Below are 27,531 nucleotides of genomic sequence, written 5' to 3'. Positions count from 1 at the left end.
TCACTAAATAAAGCCCAAGTTATACTGAAACTTTTCCCACTGAAATGTACATCAATCTAAGCTTCTCCTTTTGCAAATTAGGCTAATCTTCATTTTGGGCAGCTGATTTCCAGAAAATTAGAGAAGGATTTGTAGAAGGATAATCTTATGTTATATTTATCAGGATACGTTGTTACTTATCTCATAGTATGCAGTATTTGCCCGAAGGAATAGCTAGTATTTAAATCCATCCCAAATTTCCATCTCTTCCAGACTCCAGTACTGTAAAGTTGTCCAGGGGCAGCGTGGCACGTCCTACAGGAGAGCATTAGCCATTTGATACCAAATATGCAGAATTAATCATAGACACTGACGTTAAATGGCACATAGTACTGATACTGTGAGAGTATAGGAAGGCTGACTCTGTAGGACAACACCACATATTGCCCTGATGTGTGGCTGTAATGTGATGAGCAGACCACAGGGGTCACACAATCCTTGTACACCTGGAGTTTGTTTCCTGCAGTGTCAGGGAGTGCTCAGATTGCATGTGCAAAAAACGCATAAGTGCTTCACAAGAGATCAACACTGGTTTGTAAGGACACTGGGCTTCTTTACTTGGGAAGTGGATAATTGGAGTATACTGGGGTAATGTGTACACTGAGAGGGTGGAGATACCTCGGCAATGTGTACACTGAGAGGGTGGAGATACCTCGGTAATGTGCACACTGTGAGGGTGGAGATACCTCGGTAATGTGTACACTGTGATGCTGGAGATACCGGGGTAATGTGTACACTGTGAGGGTGGAGATACCTCGGTAATGTGCACACTGTGAGGGTGGAGATACCTCGGTAATGTGCACACTGTGAGGGTGGAGATACCCCGCTAATGTGTACACTGTGAGGGTGGAGATACCTCAGTAATGTGTACACTGTGAGGGTGGAGATACCTCAGTAATGTGTACACTGTGAGGGTGGAGATACCTCGGTAATGTGCACACTGTGATGCTGGAGATACCGGGGTAATGTGCACACTGTGAGGGTGGAGATACCTCGGTAATGTGCACACTGTGATGCTGGAGATACCGGGGTAATGTGCACACTGTGATGCTGGAGATACCGGGGTAATGTGTACACTGTGATGCTGGAGATACCGGGGTAATGTGTACACTGTGAGGGTGGAGATACCTCGGTAATGTGCACACTGTGAGGGTGGAGATACCCCGCTAATGTGTACACTGTGAGGGTGGAGATACCTCGCTAATGTGTACACTGTGAGGGTGGAGATACCTCGCTAATGTGTACACTGTGAGGGTGGAGATACCCCGCTAATGTGTACACTGTGAGGGTGGAGATACCTCAGTAATGTGTACACTGTGAGGGTGGAGATACCTCGGTAATGTGCACACTGTGATGCTGGAGATACCGGGGTAATGTGTACACTGTGATGCTGGAGATACCGGGGTAATGTGTACACTGTGAAGGTGGAGATACCTCGGTAATGTGCACACTGTGAGGGTGGAGATACTCCGCTAATGTGTACACTGTGAGGGTGGAGATACCTTGCTAATGTGTACACTGTGAGGGTGGAGATACCTCGCTAATGTGTACACTGTGAGGGTGGAGATACCTCGCTAATGTGTACACTGTGAGGGTGGAGATACCTCGCTAATGTGTACACTGTGAGGGTGGAGATACCTCGCTAATGTGCACACTGTGAGGGTGGAGATACCTCGGTAATGTGCACACTGTGAGGGTGGAGATACCCCGCTAATGTGTCCACTGTGAGGGTGGAGATACCCCGCTAATGTGTCCACTGTGAGGGTGGAGATACCCCGCTAATGTGTCCACTGTGGGGGTGGAGATACCCCGCTAATGTGTCCAATGGAGGGTGGAGATGTAAGCCTGATCCAAAATGAGAAGTATTATGAAAACCAGACTTTTGGGTTTGGTTGCATTTCTCTTTAAATGAAGACTACATAAAGCAACCATTTCTATTCGGCGGGTTTGTTCTTTCCTGAGAATGTCCTTTCAGTTCTGCGCAAAGTAACAAGAAGACATTTGCCATCTCACTGCCATTGGTAAACAATCCAATAATTTAACATTGCATAATTTATTGAGAATTTCCTGTTGCGCACTCCATTTAAGGAAATCCTCATTTATCTCTCAATCCTAGCAAAAAATAGCTCCGTCTGCTGCGGCGGAAGCAGCGAAATTAATTTAGAAAGTATACATCCTTCTGTTGCGCTTGTAATCTGCAGACATGCTCACAAGAAACATTGCCATATTTAGCATCTTGTGTCAAGACCATTATTTACAATATGTGAGCAGCATGGAGCCAGATTACCAGTAGAAAGGCTTCTAATCTGCAGCTGCCTACTGTGCCAGGGTCATAGGAAAAGGCAATCGACCAGAGAACCTAATCTGCTCCAGATGTACGGGCTTAACCCCTTCAGTTACTGAAGAGCAGTTTTAACACCAAAAGTTAATCTCCTTGCTGCTGTGAATGAGGAGTTGGTCCTGAACACTCAGTAGTCCTAATCTTTGTAGTCTAGTAAACTGCAAATGCCAAAATCACCTGACATGGCTGAGTCTCATTGTCTTGCAACAGCTGGAAGAACCATGTCTCCTAACATCCCCTGGCTCGGCTGGAGTCAGCTTCTGAACAGCTGGGGTACCACAGCTCTCTATGTCACAAGACTATCTTCAGTAATAGGAACACGGATAGAAAATGGGAAATTTTCAAAACAGTCCTACATAGTCACTGTAGAAGGTACATACCTTATGGGAATAAAAGGGCGAGGAATAGGAGGAAGCCAATGTGGCTAAATAAGGAAGTCAAGAGGGCAATGAAAAACAAAAAAAGGGCTTTCGGTAAACTTAAACAAGAAGGCAGCGAGGAAGCGCTAATATCTTATAGGGAAAAAAACAAAATCTGTAAGAAACAAATAAGAATAGCAAAAGAGGAGACAGAGAGACTAATTGCCAAGGAAAGTAAAACGAATCCCAAACTGTTCTTTAACTATATAAACAGTAAAAGGATTAAAACTGATGGAGTTGGCCCATTGAAAAATAACCTGGGTAAAATCATAGAGGGCGATGAGGGTAAAGCAAACCTACTCAATAGCTTCTTCTCCACTGTTTTCACAAAAGAAAACAATTTATCGGAGGAAATGCAGAGTGATAAAGTAAACCCTCCACTAAATATCACCCACCTAACCCAGGAGGAAGTTCAGAAACGCCTAAATAATATCAAAATAGACAAGTCACCAGGCCCAGATGACATACACCCCCGGGTACTAAAAGAATTAAGTAATGTGATAGACAGACCGCTCTATCTTATATTCAAGCACTCTTTATGGACAGGGACTGTCCCACTAGACTGGCGCCAAGCAAATGTGGTACCAATATTCAAAAAGGGGTCTAAAAGTGACCCTGGGAACTATAGACCAGTCAGCTTAACGTCTGTTGTGGGTAAATTGTTTGAAGGATTTCTTAGAGATGCTATTGTAGAATATCTTAATGATAATAACTGTCTAACTCAATATCAACATGGATTCATGAGGGATCGCTCCTGCCAAACAAACCTGATCGCCTTCTACGAGGAGGTGAGCTCACAGCTGGACCGGGGAGAGTCAGTGGATGTTGTATACCTTGACTTCTCCAAAGTGTTTGATACCGTGCCACACAAAAGGTTGGTATATAAAATGAGAATGCTTGGTCTGGGGGATAATGTGTGCAAGTGGGTAAATAGCTGGCTGAGTGATAGAAAGCAGAGGGTGGTTATCAATGGAGTAAGCTCAGGGGGTGTCAGGGTTACTAGCGGGGTGCCTCAAGGGTCTGTCTTGGGCCCTATATTATTTAATATATTTATTAATGATCTAGTGGAAGGGTTGCATAGTAAAATAGCAATATTTGCAGATGATACTAAACTTTGTAAAGTAGTTAATACAGATGAGGATAGGGCACAGCTACAGGAGGATTTAGATAAATTGGGGAGTTGGGCCAAAAAATGGCAAATGGGGTTCAATGCCGATAAATGTAAGGTCATGCACATGGGAAAGAAAAACAGCAGTCACCCATACATATTAAATGGGAAACCGTTGGGGAAATCTGACATGGAGAAGGACCTGGGCGTCTTGGTTAATAGCAAATTAAATTGGAGTGCCCAGTGTCAGGCAGCAGCTGCGAAGGCAAATAGAGTCATGGCATGCATCAGAAGAGGAATAGGGGCATATGATGAGAACATTGTTCTTCCTCTGTATAAAGCGCTGGTAAGGCCGCACTTAGAATATTGTGCACAGTTCTGGGCTCCGGTGCTCAGGAAAGACATATTGGAGCTAGAGAGGGTACAAAGGAGGGCGACTAAGGTAATAAAGGGAATGGAGGGACTCGAATACCCAGAGAGGTTGTCAAAATTAGGCCTATTTACATTGGAAAAGAGAAGGCTTAGGGGAGACCTCATAAACATGTATAAATACATCAGGGGGCAGTACAGAGATCTCTCCCATGACCTGTTTATACCAAGGATGGTGACAAAGACGAGGGGGCACACTATGCGTCTGGAGGAAAGGAGGTTCCTGCACCAGCATAGAAGGGGATTCTTTACGGTCAGAGCCGTGAGACTCTGGAACTCTCTGGGAGAGGAAGTGGTGATGTCCAACTCACTTAATGAGTTCAAGAGAGGCCTGGATGCCTTTCTTGAGAACAATAAAATTACATCTTATGCTTAGTTAATTAATCCAGGGATTTAATCTGACTGCCAGATTGGTGTCGGGAAGTGAATTTTTCCTCAATGATGTAAATTGGTCTATACCGCATGGTATAGGAATAGCGGAATAGCTGCAGTGGACAAGAAATAGGCTGAACTGGATGGACGCTTGTCTTTTTTCGGCCTTCTAAACTATGTAACTATGTAACTATGTAAGACGTAGCTAGAAGTTGTTTCACAACACAGTATGGTCTGTAGTTGGCTCAATACCATAGAGAGTCATCGCTCCAGAGGGTCCGCCATGAGGGGCCTACCATCTGCATAACCTTCTATCCACTGCCTGTTGTCAGGTGTAATCCACCTCTAGTAGCAGAGTCAGCAAGACAGATTACAGGAAATGGGAAAGGGTCTTTGTCTGACTACTGGAAGTTGTGGCTGTCCTCTCTCTCTACAGGAAGTGGTGGCTGTTCTCTCGCTCTCTCTACAGGAAGTGGTGGCTGTTCTCTCGCTCTCTCTACAGGAAGTGGTGGCTGTTCTCTCGCTCTCTACAGGAAGTGGTGGCTGTTCTCTCGCTCTCTCTGCAGGAAGTGGTGGCTGTTCTCGCTCTCTACAGGAAGTGGTGGCTGTTCTCTCGCTCTGTACAGGAAGTGGTGGCTGTTCAGGCTCTGTACAGGAAGTGGTGGCTGTTCAGGCTCTGTACAGGAAGTGGTGGCTGTTCAGGCTCTGTACAGGAAGTGGTGGCTGTTCAGGCTCTGTACAGGAAGTGGTGGCTGTTCAGGCTCTGTACAGGAAGTGGTGGCTGTTCAGGCTCTGTACAGGAAGTGGTGGCTGTTCAGGCTCTGTACAGGAAGTGGTGGCTGTTCAGGCTCTGTACAGGAAGTGGTGGCTGTTCAGGCTCTGTACAGGAAGTGGTGGCTGTTCAGGCTCTGTACAGGAAGTGGTGGCTGTTCAGGCTCTGTACAGGAAGTGGTGGCTGTTCAGGCTCTGTACAGGAAGTGGTGGCTGTTCCGGCTCTGTACAGGAAGTGGTGGCTGTTCCGGCTCTGTACAGGAAGTGGTGGCTGTTCCGGCTCTGTACAGGAAGTGGTGGCTGTTCCGGCTCTGTACAGGAAGTGGTGGCTGTTCCGGCTCTGTACAGGAAGTGGTGGCTGTTCCGGCTCTGTACAGGAAGTGGTGGCTGTTCCGGCTCTGTACAGGAAGTGGTGGCTGTTCCGGCTCTTTCTCATTCTCTTCACAGGAAGTGGCAGGTGGTCTTGTCTTTGTCACTACAGGATGTGGGGTGGGTTTTTACTTCTCCAGGATGTGGGGGGGGGGGCAGGTCTTTGTCTCTACAGGATGTGATTGTGGGTTTTTATCACTACAGGAAGTGTGGGTGTGTCTTTGTTTCTATAGGAAGTGGTGGTGTGTCTTTGTTTCTATAGGAAGTGGTGGTGTGTCTTTGTTTCTACAGGAAGTGGAGGGTGGGTTTTTACCTCTACTGGATGCGGGGGAAATTGTTTCTACAGGATGTGGGGGTGGGTTTTTGCCTCTACAGGATGGGGGGGGCTTTGTCTCTACAGGATGTGAGGGTGGGTTTTTACCTCTTCAGAATGTGGGAGGCGGATTTTTGTCTCTACATTATGTGGGGATGGGGTTCGATCCCTACAGGAAGTGTGGGGAAGGGGGGGGGTCTTTGTCTTTACAGGAAGTTGGGTTTTCATCGCCGCAGGAAGTGGGGGGGCGCGTCTTTGTTTGTACAGTATGTGAGGGTGGGTTTTTATCTCTACAGGAAGTAGGGTGTTTCTTTGTCTCTCTACAGGAAATGGGGGCATTTATTTGTCTTTACAGGATGTGGGGGAGTGGGTCTTTGTCTCTCTGCTTTTATTTTGCAGCCTTTCACACTGTATACAGACATAAGCAAAGCAGAAGCATGCTTAAAAGTGAGGAAAAAAAAGTTCCTGCACACAAAGTGCTGGCAGAATACTGACTAAAACAGTGGATGGCATGAGAGTGAAGATGAGAATAGTGACAGCGCCTGGTCATATTAGACTGCTATGAACACAAAAAAACATTTTAACTTGTTCTGGTGGATAAGACCATCAGTGAGGGAGATAAAGCCGTACGAGCCCCAGCCCCAGGGGCTTTGCCCAGCAGACAATGACATGGATGCTGCTCTCTAGCCGGATTGCGTGCTTCTTCATTCTTCCTATCGCCAATAAGAGGTAGTTGGAGTCAGACACCATCCTGTCAGAAACCACCTTTAAATACTATAAAAGTATAAATACAAATGTTACTGCCTGTGCTAAATAGCTAGTAATTCCCAACTTTTTACCATGGTAACTCCGGGACTCAGTCCAACTATCCCCATTCCTGTAAAAGTGACTGATCTGCGGGGGAACACCCAATCACTTTCCTGAGAACAGCAAGTTCCTAAGGTTGTGTGCTCTTTGTTGTACTACAATTATAGGTCTTATAACCAAATGTTCACATTTCTAAACCAGACATAGAAACGTCAGGCTTCTTTCGGCAGTGGACACCAGGGAATAAGTCTTTCCACGCTTCCTTTATTTAGTAGTGAGGCCGACGTCATAAGAAATGTACCAGCACTAATCATAGTTCTTCTTGTGTCTTCAGAGGAATCATAAAAAAACAACCGAGCTTGCTCCAATAGCTGCTTTTTAACCATTGAGCTGGTGAATTGCCGCTGCGTATCTGCACGGTCGCGCTTTGTGCCCCCTCAGAGATGTCATCGCTGGTTGCCGATGAGCTGTCATGGCAGCCGGGGGCCTTCTGAAAGCCTCAACGATGCCATCTTGGTCCTACTGATGTCATCACTTGGGGTCCCGGAAGTAGAGACCTGCAGATTGGTGAAGTTAGACATGTGGGGGGTGGTTCAAGGGGTAAGTTACGTTCTTTATACTTTGGTGTGGAAAATGATGCTATATAAGCAATGGAAATTGAGATTGCTACAGTTTCCCGATGTGCATGGAGATACAGCATGGCCCTAAATTTTTTTTTTTTTTACTCTGCATAGAATAGTGTTGTCAATTATGCCATTCAATAAAGCCACATCTAGTAAAGCGGGATTTGCTTACAGTGGCACCCTATCAGTGGGCTGTGCCACCAGTTAACCTGAACACAGTGTTAAAAAAAAAAATCACTGCAAAATCCTACGTGTGAATCCATCACAATGGTTCTCCCATGTATACAGGTGTATGGGGGCGCAACCAGCGCTGCCGTTGGCTATGACCTCCTGGGTCACGGGTTTAGAAGAAGTCTGATATGTTTTTCTATTTGTTGAACGATAGTGAAGATAAAAGCCGGTGACTTGCCTTTGTGTACGCAGCACCTGCGCAGGGCTCTATAGTAATTCCTCTTTTGAAAGTGGAGTTATGCTGTTGCCTATAGCCCGCAGGTGTAGAAAACAGCTTATTGCTTCTGAACCACATCAAACCACACAGATGGAAGCTTTCTTCCTAAATATCTTTCATAGGTGGCAGATGAGACGCAGCGTTACATCTGGGTGTGTGTAATAGATGATTTCCAGTTTTTTATTGCAAGGAACCAGGAAAAGTTCAGATGATTAATTTGCTGTATTTTATCCTCGTCATCCAATTATTATAGGGGAAGTTAGTTACAAATGTGCTTCCTTGGAAGGAACCCTAATGCTAAAGAGTTCTTATCTTATTTTCTGGTATTTTTAGGGATTTTCAAGTATCTAGCTAAGAGCAGTGAATGGGTTCAATAAAAAATAACATTAATATATAGAAGCATAACATAAATTCGTGAATGAGGGTAATGTAATATTTGCATGCGACTGAACAGTGGTCCCCAGAGTCGTTGTTACCGGTGGTCTCTTGCCACCTCAGTCCGACACTGCTCATAACACTGGTTATTCTGTAATAATTTCATAAAGTTATATAGTTGGAAAGAAAATTTAATGCAATGCAACACGTTTTTAGGAAAGAAATTGAAGTAGAACCGCAGCTATAGGCAAGAATATTGAAATGCATAGAAAAAAAAAATCTTCAAACCTTTAGCCTTAATTACGACCTTCTAACGCTTTACCATGGAGGGAACCTAGTTGTTAAGTTCTTCAAGTTTAATAATGTGAAACCAAGATTGTGTTAATTGTGTTTTATTCATTGTTTTTTTCTGAATAACTAGTTTCTTTAATCGGCTCCATAGGTTTTTGATTGGTTTAAGGTCAGGGTTATCTCCAAGCCATTCTAGCTGTGTAGTATAATTATCCTGAACACAGCAACATGACATAGAGCTGAAACCTGTTGAAATACCTTCCTAAACATTGAAATTACAATGCCAAGAAGGAAAGGTCGTGGTGGAATTCTGAAAATCAGGATAGACCTGTTAATATGTAAATTAAGAAAAAATTGGAAACAACATTTTCAAAACATCTCAATTTATTCAGTATGAAGTATGAGCGCAATGTGCAGAAATCCCCACAGTTACAGCCTTGGCTGCTATAACCGTGATATTAATGGTCGTCTGAAGAAGGTTCAGCCACGCTGTATGCACTTGGACAAATCATCAAAATCCGCTGCTGGCAGCTGACTTTGTATTCACTATCCAGTGAAGTAACAGATGTGCTCGATAGGAGACAAATGGTAGAAGAATCCTTTTTAACACCCCCTTGGTTGAAGGGAACATCTGTATATTGGGCGCCTCAAAACTTCAAAAGCCCAAATCTCAGCAACACATACATATATATTCAGGAGTCCTACAGTCCCATTTATTGCACAGATTCTGCCCACATCCTTCATTAACATACCGGAATCATACCAGTGATGGCATAAAGCAGGCTTCTCCTTGTGTACTTTATGCCATCACTACTGAATAGGAAGATTCTGGTCTCATCAGTCCTGATAATTCTGTCCCATTGTTCCTCTCTGTGTAGTTACCTTGGATTTGAGCCCACTGTAATTCACTTTCTATAGACTCTGTATTTCTATATTTTAGCAGAATGTAGAGTAGCATTACCGTGTTCAGCAGGGTTGTACAGGTTATATATTCCATTACAGACTTTTTTTCTCTTGCTTTCGCTCAGTTGTTGGATCCCGGTTTGTTATCTTTGAAAGTGCAGTTTCAGCTCTTATGGTTGTAACTCTGCTGTGCCCTAACCTGTCGGTAATTATATTTTATGACAGGACTTAATAGTCGAGCATCATTCAAAGGTGACAATTTTAATGGATCTTAAGAAAAAAAAAACTATTACTGTGTAATATATTTTATTTGGGGAGGATAAATGCAGACAATAAAAATATTCTCTATATTATGGGCAAGTCTAGACAATTGTGCGGCCTGAAATAAAGTGCGAACTAAAACCTTCTAGGATATTATATAAAGGTGAACAATTTAATGTTGTTGTAATTTTCTGCTCATTAGAGAGAACCTGACAGCTGATACATGCTGCCTGATCCACAGGCAGCACATGTCAGACACTGGATGCATGATATCAGCCAGGTATGTTTGGCTCTAAGATTCTTTAGTGTTTCAGAGAAAAACGTATTTTAAATACAACCGGGGACCGAGACGCACGGGAGACTAGTCTTACAGCCGAGTCCCCAGTGGCTTCTTCCCATTCACTCCCCTTGAGTGACTGATCGCTCACTGTGTGAGTGTATAGGGAGCGAACTGTCACTCCAGCGGGCAGGGAGAAGCTGCTGAACTATATTGATGGCTTTGTGCACTTTTTTTTTTTTAACTGAAGATTAAACAACATAGTTAGTTGGGGTGACTAATCTGAAATTAAGATATGGACATCTTTTGGGGCAATTATTTTTACTTGGAAGCATGTATTTAAAAAAAAAAAAAAAAAAATTGCATTTCACTGTCATTAAAAATTTTGCACCATTTGTCTTTTACAAGCTCTCTATTTTTCAGGTCCGTGCTAGCTGCAGAATGAGTTAACTGAGAATTTGTCAGTGAACTCTTTATCACCTTGAGTTTTGTAGCCTCTTTTATTTGTATTTTTCTGAGTTCCTCTCAGCTGATTTTCTTACCACATCAAAGTTTAGCTCTACTTTTGATGTGGTCTGTGGTCATTAATCAGTTTAGAATTGCTCAATGAAAGACAGATAACAATTTTAACTTTTACCTGTCTTTTTCTGAGCTCCATCGTCACATCAAGCTCTCTGAGTCTCAATTAAATTATTCTCCAGCCAGCAATGTGCAGAGAAAGAGCCTTGTATTATTGAGCATAGCAAGAGCAGGGATTTCAATAAATAAAGTACAGAGTATTGTGAATCTATCCACACAAAACTATATCTTCTGCTCTATTATGATGATAATGTATGTAAAGCGCTGCAGAATATGTTAGCGCTATATAAAAATAAAGATGATTATTATTATAATATACAATATACTGATGGGACTACATGTACAACGTGACATTCTCCCTACCACGGGCAGCATGAATCATTAAAAGATCCTCATAGTGAATCAAAGCCTGGCAGCACGACTGCTGCAGGAGCGTTTCAGAAAAAATATAGTTACAACATCCAGGGCGACATGAGACTGAGACGAGACTAGTCCATCGCCAGTTTTTCCCAGCACCTCTTCAGGTGATAGACAGGTCTCTCCCATAGTGAAAGACCTGTCAATTGTCTGGATCTCTGCTGGGAAAGGCCGGCTGGTGGTGGCACCTGACTAGTCTCTTCTCTATTATCCCCTGGCTGTTGTAACCATATTTTCTGAAATGCTCCAGCAGCAATCACGGTTTGGGCAGTATGTCTCCAGTGATATGTTCCCTATAATGGCTGATGATCCTTCCAGAAGCTCAGAACTATTTTCTTTGACATCTATGGATCTGATGCATTTTTACAAGTAGCCATAAATTAATTTGATCTTTTTCCCAGATGAGAACAGTCTGTGGTGAGGCACAAGTGATATCATCTCGTGTGCTGTGATCTCATCGTCATCATCGTAGAGAACATCTGTTTTTTTTTTTCCTGCTTCTGCTTGAAATGTCTGAGCTCTTTCAATAATTCATGTGCTCTCTATTCTCCGGCCAGAGAGCTGGAAGTAGCAACAAATTAATTAGTCGGAAGTACTTCTAGTAATTGCTGGCCAGACTGAATGCTTCATGGTACACTCTTAATTACTGTGTTTTGGAAGAAGTCGCGCGCGTTTCATCCGCTGTTGCTGCAGGACTCGCAGTATAGAGCACAGAAGGGCATTCATTCTGCTTTACAAGACTTGCTTTATGGAAATATGGCATTTTTAAAACTGAAATAATTTTGTAAATTTAAACAAAAATCAACGTCTCAATATTACTGCTTATTCCACATATACATAACAGGAAAATTGTGATTTTTTTTTCACCCTTCATTGTAATTTTTCAAGTTGCTTACATAGCAACTCCTTAATTAATTAATTTCTAAGACTTCTGTCTTCTGTAGCATCTAATGCTCTAAGTGCAGTCTGTATTCAGATAATATTCGTCAGATAAGTTTAGCGTGCGACTGGCATAACTTTTTTATCTAACAGCCATTTCTCCCGACCTCCCCATATACATATACACTCAGTTTGGATGTGCATGCATGTGTTCTTGGTGGGAAGAGAAAATTAAGTTGCTGGCAGCAGCTTATCCCCTTTTGAGAAAAAAAATGACTGTACATGTCAAAATCCAACATGCCCAATCACTTTATACTCTTGTCATCTGGGTGCCACTCTGGACATTAGACAGTCAGCTGATCAAGCAAATCTCGAGAGGTTGGACTTCTTTGAATCTAATGTGTATGGCCACCCTATGGCTCTGTTAGTGCTGGCGATGTGGATTGGCTAGATCCATCATACTAATGACAAAATCGTTGCACACCGGTCCCTTAGATTTCTGATGAAGTCAGTCTGGTTACACTTATTTCATATCCTGCCATTTCTAAAACAGATTTTGGAATTGACATTTTTACAGTGAATCCAAAGGGCACTTTTAAAACAAGAGTTGACATTATTGAGGGGGATTAAAGAGGTCACGTTGAAGGTAACAAAACACGTGAAGATCCTTAAAGAGATGGCAATGTGTAAAGGATTTGGAGTCCTAAATTTTATCTTTTAATTAAAGATGCATCTTTTGAGCAACACTTTCCTTTTTTGCTAGAACAGAGGTGACATCTGTTTTTTGTGCACCATTTTCACAGTATTTAATCTCTCTGCCATGAGTAGTTACTGGAGGTCCCTCACCTTCAGGTTCGGTATAATTAATATTTTAATATTGGGGGATTTCTCTGTTATGTTTCGTGCTTTTAGTTGACAAGGAAACTTGAAGCGGATGCATTCTCTGTAATCCTGAAATGCTTCTTACATTTCAGCCGGTGACAATGCGGAAGATGGAGAGCTGGACCTTAATGGGATTGACGACAGTGAAATAGACAGGGTGAGACCCGATTTCTCCTTTTATGTCAAGCGATATAAATGTGTTTAATAAAGTCTGTTTTCCAGTGTCTATTATTGCTCAGTTTGTTGTGTGGAGAAATAAATGGACTTATTAGCGAGAGCACTGCTGGGAGCGCTGCTGGTGATCTATGTGACGAATATTACATTGTTAGAGAGCAGTAAATAAGCATTATGCATATACTGCGGGCAAATCGGACAACCTGAAATATATACAAGGTCCTGACCGGGCATCAAGCACATCCGTCCAGGAGAATCGATGATATTGGGAAAGTCTTAGCCAGCAGCCATACAGGCGTTACAGATATACCGCTCCAAAAGTAGACTAATTTCCCTTTTTGTAATGTTCATGGACAACTTTAAATCTAAACAATATATGTCACCTCTACACAGAAGAAGTATGTGTGATCACTTGGGGGTCAGACTGCTGGGACCCTCGCTGATCACAGAAACTCATCACACGCTTGATTTGGGGTTGGACCACAATGCGAAGGCTCATTTAAAATGAATGGACCTCATTGATTTCAAGTCTGGTTCTTGTAGTTCTTCATTGCCAAAAGCTGTGGTGGGCATAGTAATTGACTTGTATAAATAAGCATTGTAAGGTGCCAACAATAAAGAGGACCTCTCTGCTCCCCTGGAATATTGCTATTAGTAAATACGCATATTCTCTGGGAAATAACAATACGGAACATTATTTTTAACCTGCCATTGTATTGTATTACCTCCTGGAGATGTATGAATACATTGACGACTTGGTGTTACCAGTGCCATTGTCGAATATGTCTTCCTACACAGCCTGACACCCTCAGCCCTGGCTGTACACTATCGGATCCTGTGTGAGGGCTCGCTCCATAGGCACAGGGCTCACAGATCTTATCTAAAAAGACATGTCCCGGTTGGGCATACGGAGGAGCACCTGAACCGGCCATTGCTGAAGCACATCTGAACTGGATGTTCCTACACATCAAGATGTAGCCCTGAATTCTGCCCCTCTAGGCCTGAGCTCACCTGGTGTTTTTCCGTCTTCTACCCCTCAGTATATTCTGAATGAAAAAGAAGCTGAAATCAAGACGGAGCTGTGGATGAGAGAGAACGCGGACTACCTGCGGGAACAAAAGGGTAAGCGCCTTGATTTCGCATTCACTCTTTGACGTCTCGATATGTCGGTGAAAGTGACAGGATGCAGCAAACATCATTCATGTTTTGTTAACATCTCACATCTCCTTCTTTCAGAAAAGGAAGAGAGAATCGCAAAAGAAAAAGAACTGGGTATATATAAGGAACAGAAGGTAACCCGTGACGTGCATGCAGCCCTACGTTGGACAGACTTCTCATTCTCACTCTGTGAAATCATTATAAATAAGCAGACTGTAATGAGATAATTGTACCATAAACCAAAGACCAGACCGAGACCTAACACATACGTAGTGTACGTCCGCACTCCACAAATCCGTGCGGAAGAGGGACGATCACAACGCGTGAGTCTCAGGGTTTGTGCTCCCCTCATTAAAGGAAAACACGCACAGTGAACATGCTAAAGAGCAGGAGGAACTAAACAGATTGATATACATAGGTTTGTGCAAAAGAAGTCAGGATAAGTTACAGATTGTCAAAAAAAAAATTGTATTCATAATTTCATTAAAAGTGGGAAAACCAAATGCCCCTATTAAAGACTAATTAGTACACTCATAATTACGGTGTTTACCGCAAACTAAACCATTTGGGGCAACAGGTAGGATCACATTAAAGGTTGCACACTGATATATCTCACCTTGCAGATCCCTAGCCCATCAATCATGCCATATGTATCAGGCCACTATCTCCATGCATCCCATAAATGTCTTGAACATAGGTAACAAAGAGAATGACGGCACTTCCACTACAAAAACATCTATATACTCAGTGTTACAGTGTGCTACTTTATTTGTTCATTGAACATAGGTAAGTCCGCCGATACAGGGAGACCGGGGTCCAATGGGGTCCCAAATGATAACAATCCAGACCTGTGAGTGTACTAAACAACATAAGTGACAAACCGTGCATAAAGTGATTATGTGCATGTAAAAAACATCAAAGACAAGATTCCCAGTCTGATATTAGCCTCCAAAAAGAAGGCTACCCACAGCATCACAAAATATGGCTACACAAGCCCTATTACAGGCCCTCAAAGCTGGTCACCTGCCTTGCAGCGGAGGATGGCACCTAAGTTAAATTGGGCATGTGGCGCCCCTGCTCCACGGTTTCTCTCCTTAACTGGCACTAACCAGCCCTGGAACTAAACAACCTTACATGTGAAAATCAAAACAACATTGCAATAAGTGAGAACTTATCTTGATATTAATAATAATAATAATAATAATTATTTATTTATATAGCGCCATTGACTCCATTGTGCTGTACATGAGAAGGGATTACATACCAAATACAGATATCACTTACAGTAACAAACTAACAATGATAGACTGGTACAGAGGGAAGAGGACCCTGGCCTTGCGGGCTTACATTCTACAGGATTACTAAATCAGGCTGACAACTCCGATTAAAGGGAAGGATTGGAGTTGAGAGAGAACCTGTGGATGTGACATAAATATAACCATTTAAGAGGATCAGAATCCATTAATTTGGACGATGGCTAAAAGAAGTGTTACGAAGTAGTAATTAATGCTGTTTCCTTACATTTTATATAGAATATATTCAATATTGAGATGCACTTCACATTTTGTAATGACCTAACGGGCACTTTCCCCGTGGCCTCTAGAGACTTTAATCTAACAAGCTTTTCATAAAGGAAAATAAATGCGGAGTGTTGCATCAGATTCATCTTCTTCAAAGCCATAAGCCCCCTAGAAGTTCCCTTTCTGGCAGACAGCTTAGTTTCTCCGCTCGACTTTGAAGATCATGAATTGGAATGACCGACCTAAAGGACAGAGAAACTTCAAAGAGAGAAGAGGTCAGGACACATAGGGGGGAGTGGGAGCAATCATGGAATATAATGAAGTGATGCGAGGTCGCTGGACTTCGGGCCCTTGGCCATGACACTGTTCATTAGTTTTTATTACTACTCTTCCTGCCGGCTGTTTACTTCTTTAGGTGATATCATGTATTGTTATATGGACCCTAATATCCGTTACTCTCTTTATCACTGTGTGTGTTTAGAGTTTTATTCTCATCCATAACTGAAGAGTCCTGATAGCAATACTATAATGGAAATGTTACTTACAGGGAAGGTCTAATTTATGAAAAAAAAAATATATATTATGCAATGCTTAGTTCAGGGTCTAATGAGGAAGAGTACAACCCCCAGATAAAAAAGCAAAAAAAAAAAACAATAAGGGTCACCAGCATACTTGCCATTCAAGAGCCTGGGAGATCTGGATTACAACCTTGTGGGTGCTGTAAGGGATGCCATATAGGAGTACAGGTGCATTACCATGTACAATCAGAAGGACTTGGCAGCTCCCATTAAACTCAAAGTATTGGCAGAGTTTGCAGCACTCTGTATAATGGGGGCCCCGCACAGTCTGTACTGAGTGAGTTAATGTGTTGGGAATATTCACATGGACGGGTACATTTCCCCCCATACATTCCTATAAGCTGCTGTAAATAGAGATATTATTTTCATCCACCAGCCGTTTGTAGATCCTTTCAGCTCCAGTCTGTTTTCATTGTCTGCTCGCTTTGCATTCAGCTCAATTAAAGCACTTTATTCTGGACGATAAATTCTTTGGCCCTAAATTAATTTTGCCGAGCAGAAATAATTGCAATAAACCAACGTGGAATATAAATAATACTTATCATTGTAAATCTCAAACTGCAAGATGGGCGGCCGGAGAAACAAAATGTTTATTATTCAGCCCTGTGCCAGATCCTGAGTAGTCTAGACACATTGAGATCACTAGGTAATGCTGCCATTACTAGATCTGATACCAGGGTGCTCAGCCTCCTTGTGATTTATCCTTCATGGCTCCTCTAATTGCCAAATACAGGTATCACAAGGAGCCGTGTGACAAAATCAGCTCTGCTGTATTGCAGTGTCATATCCATGCAAATGTGCGTTCTCCTGGTAAGAAAGAAATCCATTTTGCTAGTGCTACCTATCGGAGGTAGCTACACATTTAAGCCCCCCATACCCAATAGGTGGCTGTCGTTCGGCCGGCAGCAATCTCATCCCGCTCTTTCATGCACAGGAGCGCTCGCTTGGCCGGCACTCATGTGTTCTCTATAAGAGAGCCATCACCAGGCTTGCCTGGGAGAATGAAAGGATTGGAAATAAAACATGCCAGATCCTTAACTCTCTGTAAAATCAATTGTTCAGGGCCCCTATTCACATTAGACCAATGTTGGCCAAACCCATAGATATTGACAGGTTCGGCTGACATTAGTCTAATGTGCACAGGGGACTTTGGTCCATGTCTGACCCATTAACGAGCCTTGCAGCTTGACTGATCATATTAAAAAGCCAGGCACCCATCTTCAGACTGCTCCGCAGAGTCTTTGTCCCTGATCAGTGAGGAGTCATGTTACAGCACGTGTTAATGGGTCAGACATTAACTTATTGGGTAGCTACCTCCAATAGGTGGCATTACAGAGATGTTTTTCTTTCTTTCCAACAGAGAGCCATGGTTTCCCCTTGGAGCATGGCTACTAAAACTCAAGAATTGGATAGTCTTTGCAAGGAGAGCCATCCATTCCTCCCCTACTGTGCTATGCATAAAACAAATGGGTAAATTATAAAGTCCGCTCTATTGCATATGGACATCAGATAATTACATTTAATAAACATTCTTAAGCAGATGTTCTCTATAATATATGAAGACCAAAGTGAAGATAAAGAGGACCTTTCACTTGCCATAAATATGTCATTATTTACCTGGTGTAAATGTCGCTGTGCCCCTGAATCTGGCATTGTTTTCCTTTTGTTCCTGTTCCCAAGATCTGGAATCCTCTTCCCTGTATATCTAGTCTTTTTGGGCAAGTGGGGGTGACCTCAACGCTCCTCTCCATGAGTCATCTAAAGGACCACACCCAGTTTTCTAAAAAGACTTAGATTTATATGCAGGAAAAAGAGAGAGACAGGGCCATATCTCAGGAACAAAGGAAAAACACTGGATTCAGGAGAACAGCAGAATTTACACAAGGTAAAACAAAAAGGACATATTGATGGCAAGTGACCGGTTCTCTTTAAGATCTTCCTAGAAGAATGACTTGTTTTGTGTCATGTATTTATTGCAGCACACTTGGGTGGATTTATATACGGCTCATGATTTATCAATTCATTTATATTATATTTGGATATTGTGTGAACCATGCTCAGATTTTTATGCAGTGACATTTTTAATCTCCATGATCCCGGGGGTCTGCTCGTGACATTTGTAGCTGTTCGGAAGGTGTTTGCGATGGTTATAAAATATGACATTTCTCCAATTGAAACAGTGTGAGCAAAGAACCAGCGTCGGATCAATACAGCGCTTTTTTCTGTGCCCCCTCCCCCTTGCCCTATCGAAGGTGATATTTTTTGCAACATTGCATTGATCTATTGACGTTCCGTGTCTGAAGCCCTGATATAACTAGCTGGTGTAATGTGTAAGTAATGGGAGGTGTGGAATATGCACACGAGTACACACGTATATAGCATTCTGGTTTTATAGTTTGCCATCATGGAGCATTTGCAGTGTTGCTTTCTTGTTGACAACCCAAAAGGTGTATACGTTGTTCTGAGATCTTTTAGTTGTCAGCAATTGATCTATTGTTACAAGTCCCTAATGTTCAACATGTCTTTATGGTGTTTTTGGGAGTTTTAGGTCCACCACAACGACTTTGGAATATTTAGCATCGCCCAATTTACAACATACATGATTCCTTGGATCTTACTGGTCCATGGTAGCATCATAGTTGTCAGCAAGTAATTGTTATAAGGCCTTGTGATTAGAACCATCTGTCAGTCGGCCAATGTCGTGATCCAATAATTTTCTTTTTCCGTTCTTTTCTTTCTTCAGATCAGCCATTTGAAGCAATGGAAAGGCTCAAAATGTTTTTATTTTTACCAACAGGAGGTTTCAAAACTATTGTCAGTATCATCTCTATTTTTTAGGTCCGTGTTTCTCCCTGCTATATTTAGAGTTGACACTTGCAGCACTTTACCGTCACATTTATACAAGGACTCTATTTTCTCCTGATCTGCACCCTCCTCCTATGGCTGGGCTGTCTGCCGTGGATTTATCACAATTTATCAGAGCTGGCATATGCAGAACATGTTAAATTGGCTAATACATTAAAACCATCTGTAGCATAAATTAATTCAGTCACAGGGCAAATGTGATTGATCTGTTGGTCCAGACTCATGCCAAGTGATGAAGCATCTGTGGTCCGGGGTCCCTGTATTATGGTTTTGTGTCTGGGAATCTGCTATGACTAGTGATATCTGTACAGTAGTAGAAAGTATTGAGAACTTCCCGAAGAATCCTATTGGATCCCATAGACTTTTAATAGGATCCATAAGGGTTCCTATGCAAGTGATGCAACCGGTGCCTTTTTGCTGCCAAAAATGCCAAAGTCTTCAAAGGATGTGCCCATTTTTGCAAACACTCAGTTCCCCTACTTGTCATAATAGTATATAAAACAAAGCTAATGTGAAAGAGAATGATAACCCTGAAATATATATATATATATATATATATATATATATATATCTATATATACATACAGTACAGATCAGAAGTTTGGACACACCTTCTCACTTAGAGATTTTTCTGTATTTTCTTGACTATGAAAATTGTACATTCACACTGAAGGCATCAAAACTATGAATTAACACACGTGGAATTATATACTTAACAAAAAAGTGTGAAACAACTGAAAATATGTCTTATATTCTAGGTTCTTCAAAGTAGCCACCTTTTGCTTTGATGACTGCTTTGCACACTCTTGGCATTCTCTTGATGAGCTTCAAGAGGTAGTCACTGGAAATGGTCTTCCAACAATCTTGAAGGGGTTTCCAGAGATGCTTAGCACTTGTTGGCCCTTTTGTCTTCACTCTGTGGTCCAGCTCACCCCAAACCATCTCGATTGGGTTCAGGTCTGGTCACTGTGGAGGCCAGGTCATCTGGCGTAGCCCCCCATCACTCTCCTTCTTGGTAAAATAGCCCTTACACAGCCTGGAGGTGTGTTTGGGATCATTGTCCTGTTGAAAAATAAATGATGGTCCAACTAAACGCAAACCAGATGGAATAGCATGCCGCTGCAAGATGCTGTGGTAGCCATGCTGGTTCAGTATGCCTTCAATTTTGAATAAATCCCCAACAGTGTCACCAGCAAAGCACCCCCACACCATCACACCTCCTCCTCCATGCTTCGCGGTGGGAACCAGGCATGTAGAGTCCATCCATTCACCTTTTCTGCGTCACACAAAGACACGGTGGTTGGAACCAAGGATCTCAAATTTGGACTCATCAGACCAAAGCACAGATTTCCACTGGTCTAATGTCCATTTCTTGTGTTCTTTAGCCCAAAAAAGTCTCTTCTGCTTGTTGCCTGTCCTTAGCATTGGTTTCCTAGCAGCTATTTTACCATGAAGGCCTGCTGCACAAAGTCTCCTCTTAACAGTTGTTGTAGAGATGTGTCTGCTGCTAGAACTCTGTGTGGCATTGACCTGGTCTCTAATCTGAGCTGCTGTTAACCTGCGATTTCTGAGGCTGGTGACTCGCATAAACTTATCCTCAGAAGCAGAGGAGACTCTTGGTCTTCCTTTCCTGGGGCAATCCTCATGTGAGCCAGTTTCTTTGTAGCGTTTGATGGTTTTGGCAACTGCACTTGGGGAGACTTTCAAAGTTTTCCCAATTTTTCGGACTGACTGACCTTCATTTCTTAAAGTAATGATGGCCACTCGTTTTTGTTTACTTAGCTGCTTTTTTCTTGCCATAATACAAATTCTAACGGTCTATTCAGTAGGATTATCAGCTGTGTATCCACCTGACTTTTGCACAACACAACTGATGGTCCCAACCCCATTTATAAGGCAGGAAATCCCACTTATTAAACCTGACAGGGCACACCTGTGAAGTGAAAACCATTTCCGGTGACTACCTCTTGAAGCTCATCAAGAGAATGCCAAGAGTGTGCAAAGCAGTCATCAAAGCAAAAGGTGGCTACTTTGAAGAACCTAGAATATAAGACATATTTTCAGTTGTTTCACACTTTTTTGTTAAGTATATAATTCCACATGTGTTAATTCATAGTTTTGATGCCTTCAGTGTGAATGTACAATTTTCATAGTTATAAAAATACAGAAAAATCTTTAAATGAGAAGGTGTATCCAAACTTTTGGTCTGTACTGTGTGTGTATGTGTATATATATGTATGTATGTATATATATATATATATATATATATATATATGTATGTATATATATATATATATATATATATATATATATGTATGTGTATATATATATATATATATATATATATATATATATATATATATATATATATATATATATATATATGTATGTGTGTGTATATATATATATATATATATATATATGTATGTGTGTGTATATATATATATATATATATATATATATATATATATATATATATATATATATATATATATACAGTACAGACCAAAAGTTTGGACACACCTTCTCATTTAAAGATTTTTCTGTATTTTCATGACTATGAAAATTGTACATTCACACTGAAGGCATCAAAACTATGAATTAACACATGTGGAATTATATACTTAACAAAAAAGTGTGAAACAACTGAAAATATGTCTTATACTCTAGGTTCTTCAAAGTAGCCACCTTTTGCTTTGATGACTGCTTTGCACACTCTTGGCATTCTCTTGATGAGCTTCAAGAGGTAGTCACTGGAAATGGTTTTCACTTCACAGGTGTGCCCTGTCAGGTTTAATAAGTGGGATTTCTTGCCTTATAAATGGGGTTGGGACCATCAGTTGTGTTGTACAGAAGTCTGGTGGATACACAGCTGATAGTCCTACTGAATAGACTGTTAGAATTTGTATTATGGCAAGAAAAAAGCAGCTAAGTAAAGAAAAACGAGTGGCCATCATTACTTTAAGAAATGAAGGTCAGTCAGTGCGAAAAATTGGGAAAACTTTGAAAGTATCCCCAAGTGCAGTTGCAAAAACCATCAAGCGCTACAAAGAAACTGGCTCACATGAGGACCGCCCCAGGAAAGGAAGACCCAAGAGTCACCTCTGCTTCTGAGGATAAGTTTATCTGAGTCACCAGCCTCAGAAATCGCAGGCTAACAGCAGCTCAGATTAGAGACCAGGTCAATGCCACACAGAGTTCTAGCAGCAGACACATCTCTTCAACAACTGTTAAGAGGATACTTTGTGCAGCAGGCCTTTTTGGTAAAATAACTGCTAGGAAACCACTGCTAAGGACAGGCAACAAGCAGAAGAGACTTGTTTGGGCTAAAGAACACAAGGAATGGACATTAGACCAGTGGAAATTTGTGCTTTGGTCTGATGAGTCCAAATTTGAGATCTTTGGTTTCAACCACCGTGTCTTTGTGCGACGCAGAAAAGTTGAACAGATGGACTCTACATGCCTGGATGGAGGAGGAGGTGTGATGGTGTGGGGGTGCTTTGCTGGTGACACTGTTGGGGATTTATTCAAAATTGAAGGCATACTGAATCAGCATGGCTACCACAGCATCTTGCAGCGGCATGCTATTCCATCCGGTTTGCGTTTAGTTGGACCATCATTTATTTTTCAACAGGACAATGACCTCAAACACACCTCCAGGCTGTGTAAGGGCTATTTGACCAAGAGGGAGAGTGATGGGGTGCTACGCCAGATGACCTGGCCTCCACTGTCACCAGACCTGAACCCAATCGAGATGGTTTGGGGTGAGCTGGACCGCAGAGTGAAGGCAAAAGGGCCAACAAGTGCTAAGCATCTCTGGGAACTCCTTCAAGATTGTTGGAAAACCATTTCCGGTGACTACCTCTTGATGCTCATCAAGAGAATGCCAAGTGTGTGCAAAGCAGTCATCAAAGCAAAAGGTGGCTACTTTGAAGAACTTAGAATATAAGACATATTTTCAGTTGTTTCACACTTTTTTGTTAAGTATATAATTCCACATGTGTTAATTCATAGTTTTGATGCCTTCAGTGTGAATGTACAATTTTCATAGTCATGAAAATACAGAAAAATCTTTAAATGAGAAGGTGTGTCCAAACTTTTGGTCTGTACTGTATATGTATGTAATATACATACAGGGTGGTCCAAAAGTAGGTGGACAGAAAGTGTAATAAAATGTTCCTGTGCTGAGATAATCTTATAAATGTTCCCCTGCTGTGTACTGTGTAATGGCTGTGTCTGACTGTACAGGAACATGGTCTGATCATACCACAGCTCCTGGGCAGGGGTGGAAGCAAAAGAGTATACAGACATTACAGCAGGGGATTGCAGCTGATTCTTTATTTGAAGAAAAACATTGTTTAAAAACAGGCAGGGAAATGTTTTACCTCACAAAAAGTATCAGCTGTGATCCCGTGCTGTAATGTCCATATACTCCTTTGCTTCCTCGCCTGCCCAGGAGCTGTGGTATGATCAGACCATGTTCCTGTACGGTCAGATACAGCCATTACACAGTACACAGCAGGGGCACATTTACAAGATTATCTCAGCACAGGAACATTCTATTACACTTTCTGTCCACCTACTTTTGGACCACCCTGTGTGTGTGTGTGTGTGTGTGTGTGTGTGTGTGTGTGTGTGTGTGTATGTATGTATGTATGTATGTATATATATATATATATATATATATATATATATATATATATATATGTGTATATATATATATGTGTATATATATAAGTACAGGGATAACTATTGGATATGACATAAATCTATAGGTGATGCAGATCCCCGCAGTGGGACATGAGTCTACTTTGAGAATGGGGCCTTGATATACTCTGCTGTCATTGGAGAGGTGTTTGGAAATTCCATTCATTTGTATGGGAATTCTGACCCCCTTTCCATTGAAAAGCCATGTGTAATGGAGCCTCACTCTGTAGATTGGTGCAGATCCCATTGGCATGGATATGCCGTTAATGTATGAGATAGGAGTAACCCTCTAAAAAAAAAATTTTTTTTTCTTTGTTTATAGCCAAAAAAGTCTACCAAACGCCGAGCCCCCATTCAGGCCAGCACGGCTGGAGAAGCCATAGAGAAGATGCTAGAACAGAAGAAAATCTCTAGTAAAATTAACTACGATGTTCTGAGGGACCTTAACAGCAAAGGTGGCAGCACCCCCAAACACGAGAAAACTGAGGAAACCGTCACCGAGACCAAAGTGGCCCGAAGGAAAACCTCTGCCAACAGGAGCGTGACCAGCGACATCAACAGCACAAACAAAAGGTAAGTCAGCCTCATCCTAGTGATTGATGGGCAGCATATGGCTGATTTTTTACAGTCTACAGGAGGAAATTTTATTTTCTCTTGGTCTTATGATTTTTCTATTAGGAGAGTTGTGTTATAAAATACGCTGCCAAACCCCACACACATGTGTCTTGTGTCACGTGGGAGCACCGTATCCCCTCGCAGTGTCGGCGTTCTCTTTCTCTTCTGATCTGCTCGCCTTCCACTTCATTGACATGACACATAACATGCTGCAGCGTTATCATGCCGAACTGCATGAAAGAGCCATCCTTCCTACTGGAAATGACAGGCAGAGATGTCTAGTGATGTAGAAATGCCCCGCACTGGAGACGCTGCGCTGTTCAAAGTACGTTCATATCATTGATCATGGAGTGATATTGTGGTGACCGGATGCTGTATTGTGCAGGGAGGTAGAAGATTGCTGAAACCTGCTGAAATATAATCACATCGCTGATAGCCTTCATAATGTTGGGGAACGTTTCCTCTTGTCTATTGCAGGAAACTACTACACCTATAGTGAACCCATGGATCTTGCAGAATTTATTTTTTGCCTGGTACTCTGCCATGTCCCCTTTATTGACCTTCTGTTGAATTCATCCTTGTAGTAGGGCAGCAATAAAGAGATCTGCAGCCATCTATCTATCCACGTGGCTATTCGCTTAAAGTGGAGCTCTACCTTTGCATAAATTATTAATTTTTCGCTCAACGTTTCAATTAAGATTCAATTCTATCCCATTTTCCACGAATGTCACCTATTGACAGGATTTGCTAAAAACTTTTTAAGGGTTTGTGCACAAGACATGTTTTAGACACTGGAGTACCATCATAGTTTTTGCTACAGGAAGACACTGCAGGAAAATGCCGGCCTCTCATAGCAAAGTGAATGGGATTTAAAGAAATCTCATTCCCAGTTTTTTCTTGTTTGTTTGTTTTTTACTCGCCTACGGGTGCGTGTTTGAAATCCGCAACATGTCCATTTCTCTTGTGATATTTTTTTAGCAGATATTCCCAATAGAATTGCATTAGATACGGAAAATCCCCAAGTAAAAAAATGCAGGTAATCTGCAGATGACTGTATCAGTAAAGTTTTGTCAAAGCCAGGAACTATCAAAAACAAAGTAGTTTTAAAGGGGTTTTCCCATGAACAAAAGTTTGTTTTAATCAATAGATCTTGGAATAATAATAATTTCCACAATTGGATGTGTTTAAATAAAATGTCCCTGTGCTGAGATAAACTTATAAATGTGCCCCTGCTGTGTACTGTGTAATGGCTGAGTCTGACTGTACAGGAACATGGTCTGATCATACCACATCTCCTGGGCAGGGGTGGAAGCAAAAGAGTATACAGATATTACAGCAGGGGATTGCAGCTGATTCTTTCTTTGAAGTAAAACATTATTTAAAAACAGGCAGGGAAATGTTTTACCTCAACAATCAGCTGTGATCCCCTGCTGTAATGTGTATATACTCTTTTGCGACCTGCCCTGCTCAGGAGCTGTGGTATGATCAGACCATGTTCCTGTACAGTCAGACACAGCCATTACACAGTACACAGCAGGGGCACATTTATAAGATTATCTCAACACAGGAACATTTTATTTAAACACATCCAATTTTGGAAGTTATTATTATTCCAAGATCTATTGATTAAAATGAACTTTAGTTCGTGGGAAAACCCCTTTAAGTAAAATGTGACATACCAAAAAAGATACAAGAAAATGCAATAAGATTGCATGGGAAAAGCAATAACTTAATCTAGGTAATGGGTGCAAAAATACAGCAGAAAATCTGCAACATCAAATACTCACTAAAAGCTCAATATGGGAACATGGCCTAATTTAGGCCCTGCGCACACCTCCCTATGTAATGGCTGCCATGACACTGATCCAGACACGCCATACGTTTGGCTTGGAATTGGGTCTGTTGAGAATCCCTGCAGTGTTCCTGTCCTTTTGATGGCAAGAACAGCAATGTATGTTGCTCCATTCTTGTTGTCAAGTGTTGGAAACTTTGCTAGAATTTGGACTCAAATGTAATAATCTTCATTAAGACATTGAGAGGGAGGTGGGAATGTGAATGCATTAAAACTGGCATTTCCTATGCTGTTTTTGATCACAAGCCCGCCGGAATAAGATGCTCCAAATTCATTAGGTAGCATATACCCTTTAAAAATGTGATGCATCTTTAGGCTATCTATGGCCCCAGAAGAAAAATCTGGAGTAGATTTCTGCTATGATTGACGCTTTTTAGTTATTATAGTGAATCTAACCGGCTGTGATTTCCCATACCCCTGTCAGTACACGCCACCCATCTTTAGTGAAAGGAGACATGGCCAGTAAAAAAAAAAAGTCAAAAGTAGCAAATATATTTTGCAACTTTTATATTGTCTATAGTTCTGATGCAGATTCATGTATTTCCATAGTAACAGACTACAAACAGACCGTGTGTAGTCTGATCCTGCAGTACCACTAACATTTAATAGGCTAGCAAGGGTAAAGCCCCCTATACACATAAGACTAACATTATCCAAATCTTCTAGTCTGAACGGGTTCATCTGACAGTCTAATGTGTATGGTGGCCCTGGATAGATGATTATCGGGGGACTTAAGGATCCGGCATGTCCGATTTTGGACTTCCGATCCTTTTATTCGGCCTGAAACCAGCATTCAGCGGTCCTGTGTATGGGAGAGACTGCCAAGATGGCTACCGGCTGAATGATCTGCTGAACCATTGTTTGACCAACAGCCATCTAGTGTGTATGGGGGCTTTAGGTGGCAGATGGATGCCAAAAGGAGTGCAGGATCAGACTACTTACTTGTATCTACCCCTATTTTTTCTTAACCAAAAGTCTTTTTACTCAGGAAGATATTCTGTGCATAGCGAGCGCCAATCGACACTATAGCAAGCTGATCAGCGCTTGTTGGCTTCCATTTACAAAAGATTGTGAAGTGTATTGTGCAATCATTCTTTCTCCCCCCTCACTTTAGTTTATATCGGAAGACTAATAATTTTTAGGCCTGCACAAAAAAGGA

General features: G+C 41.8%; 1 protein-coding gene across 1 annotated transcript in view; it reads left to right on the top strand.

Moving 5' to 3' along the window:
- Positions 1-27,531, top strand: part of BRF1 (BRF1 general transcription factor IIIB subunit) — a 250,484-nt gene that overhangs the window by 158,783 nt on the left and 64,170 nt on the right. Inside the window, exons 12-15 of the mRNA XM_073638665.1 lie at positions 12,996-13,060; positions 14,118-14,199; positions 14,314-14,369; positions 24,228-24,478. Coding sequence (XP_073494766.1) covers positions 12,996-13,060; positions 14,118-14,199; positions 14,314-14,369; positions 24,228-24,478 — 454 coding nt within the window. The remainder of the gene's footprint in view (positions 1-12,995; positions 13,061-14,117; positions 14,200-14,313; positions 14,370-24,227; positions 24,479-27,531) is intronic.

This window comes from Phyllobates terribilis, unplaced genomic scaffold (genome assembly GCF_046119375.1).
Source record: "Phyllobates terribilis strain yellow unplaced genomic scaffold, ASM4611937v1 Scaffold_7__3_contigs__length_470593459, whole genome shotgun sequence".
NCBI lineage: Eukaryota > Metazoa > Chordata > Amphibia > Anura > Dendrobatidae > Phyllobates > Phyllobates terribilis.
This window is presented reverse-complemented; position numbering and strand designations above follow the sequence as displayed.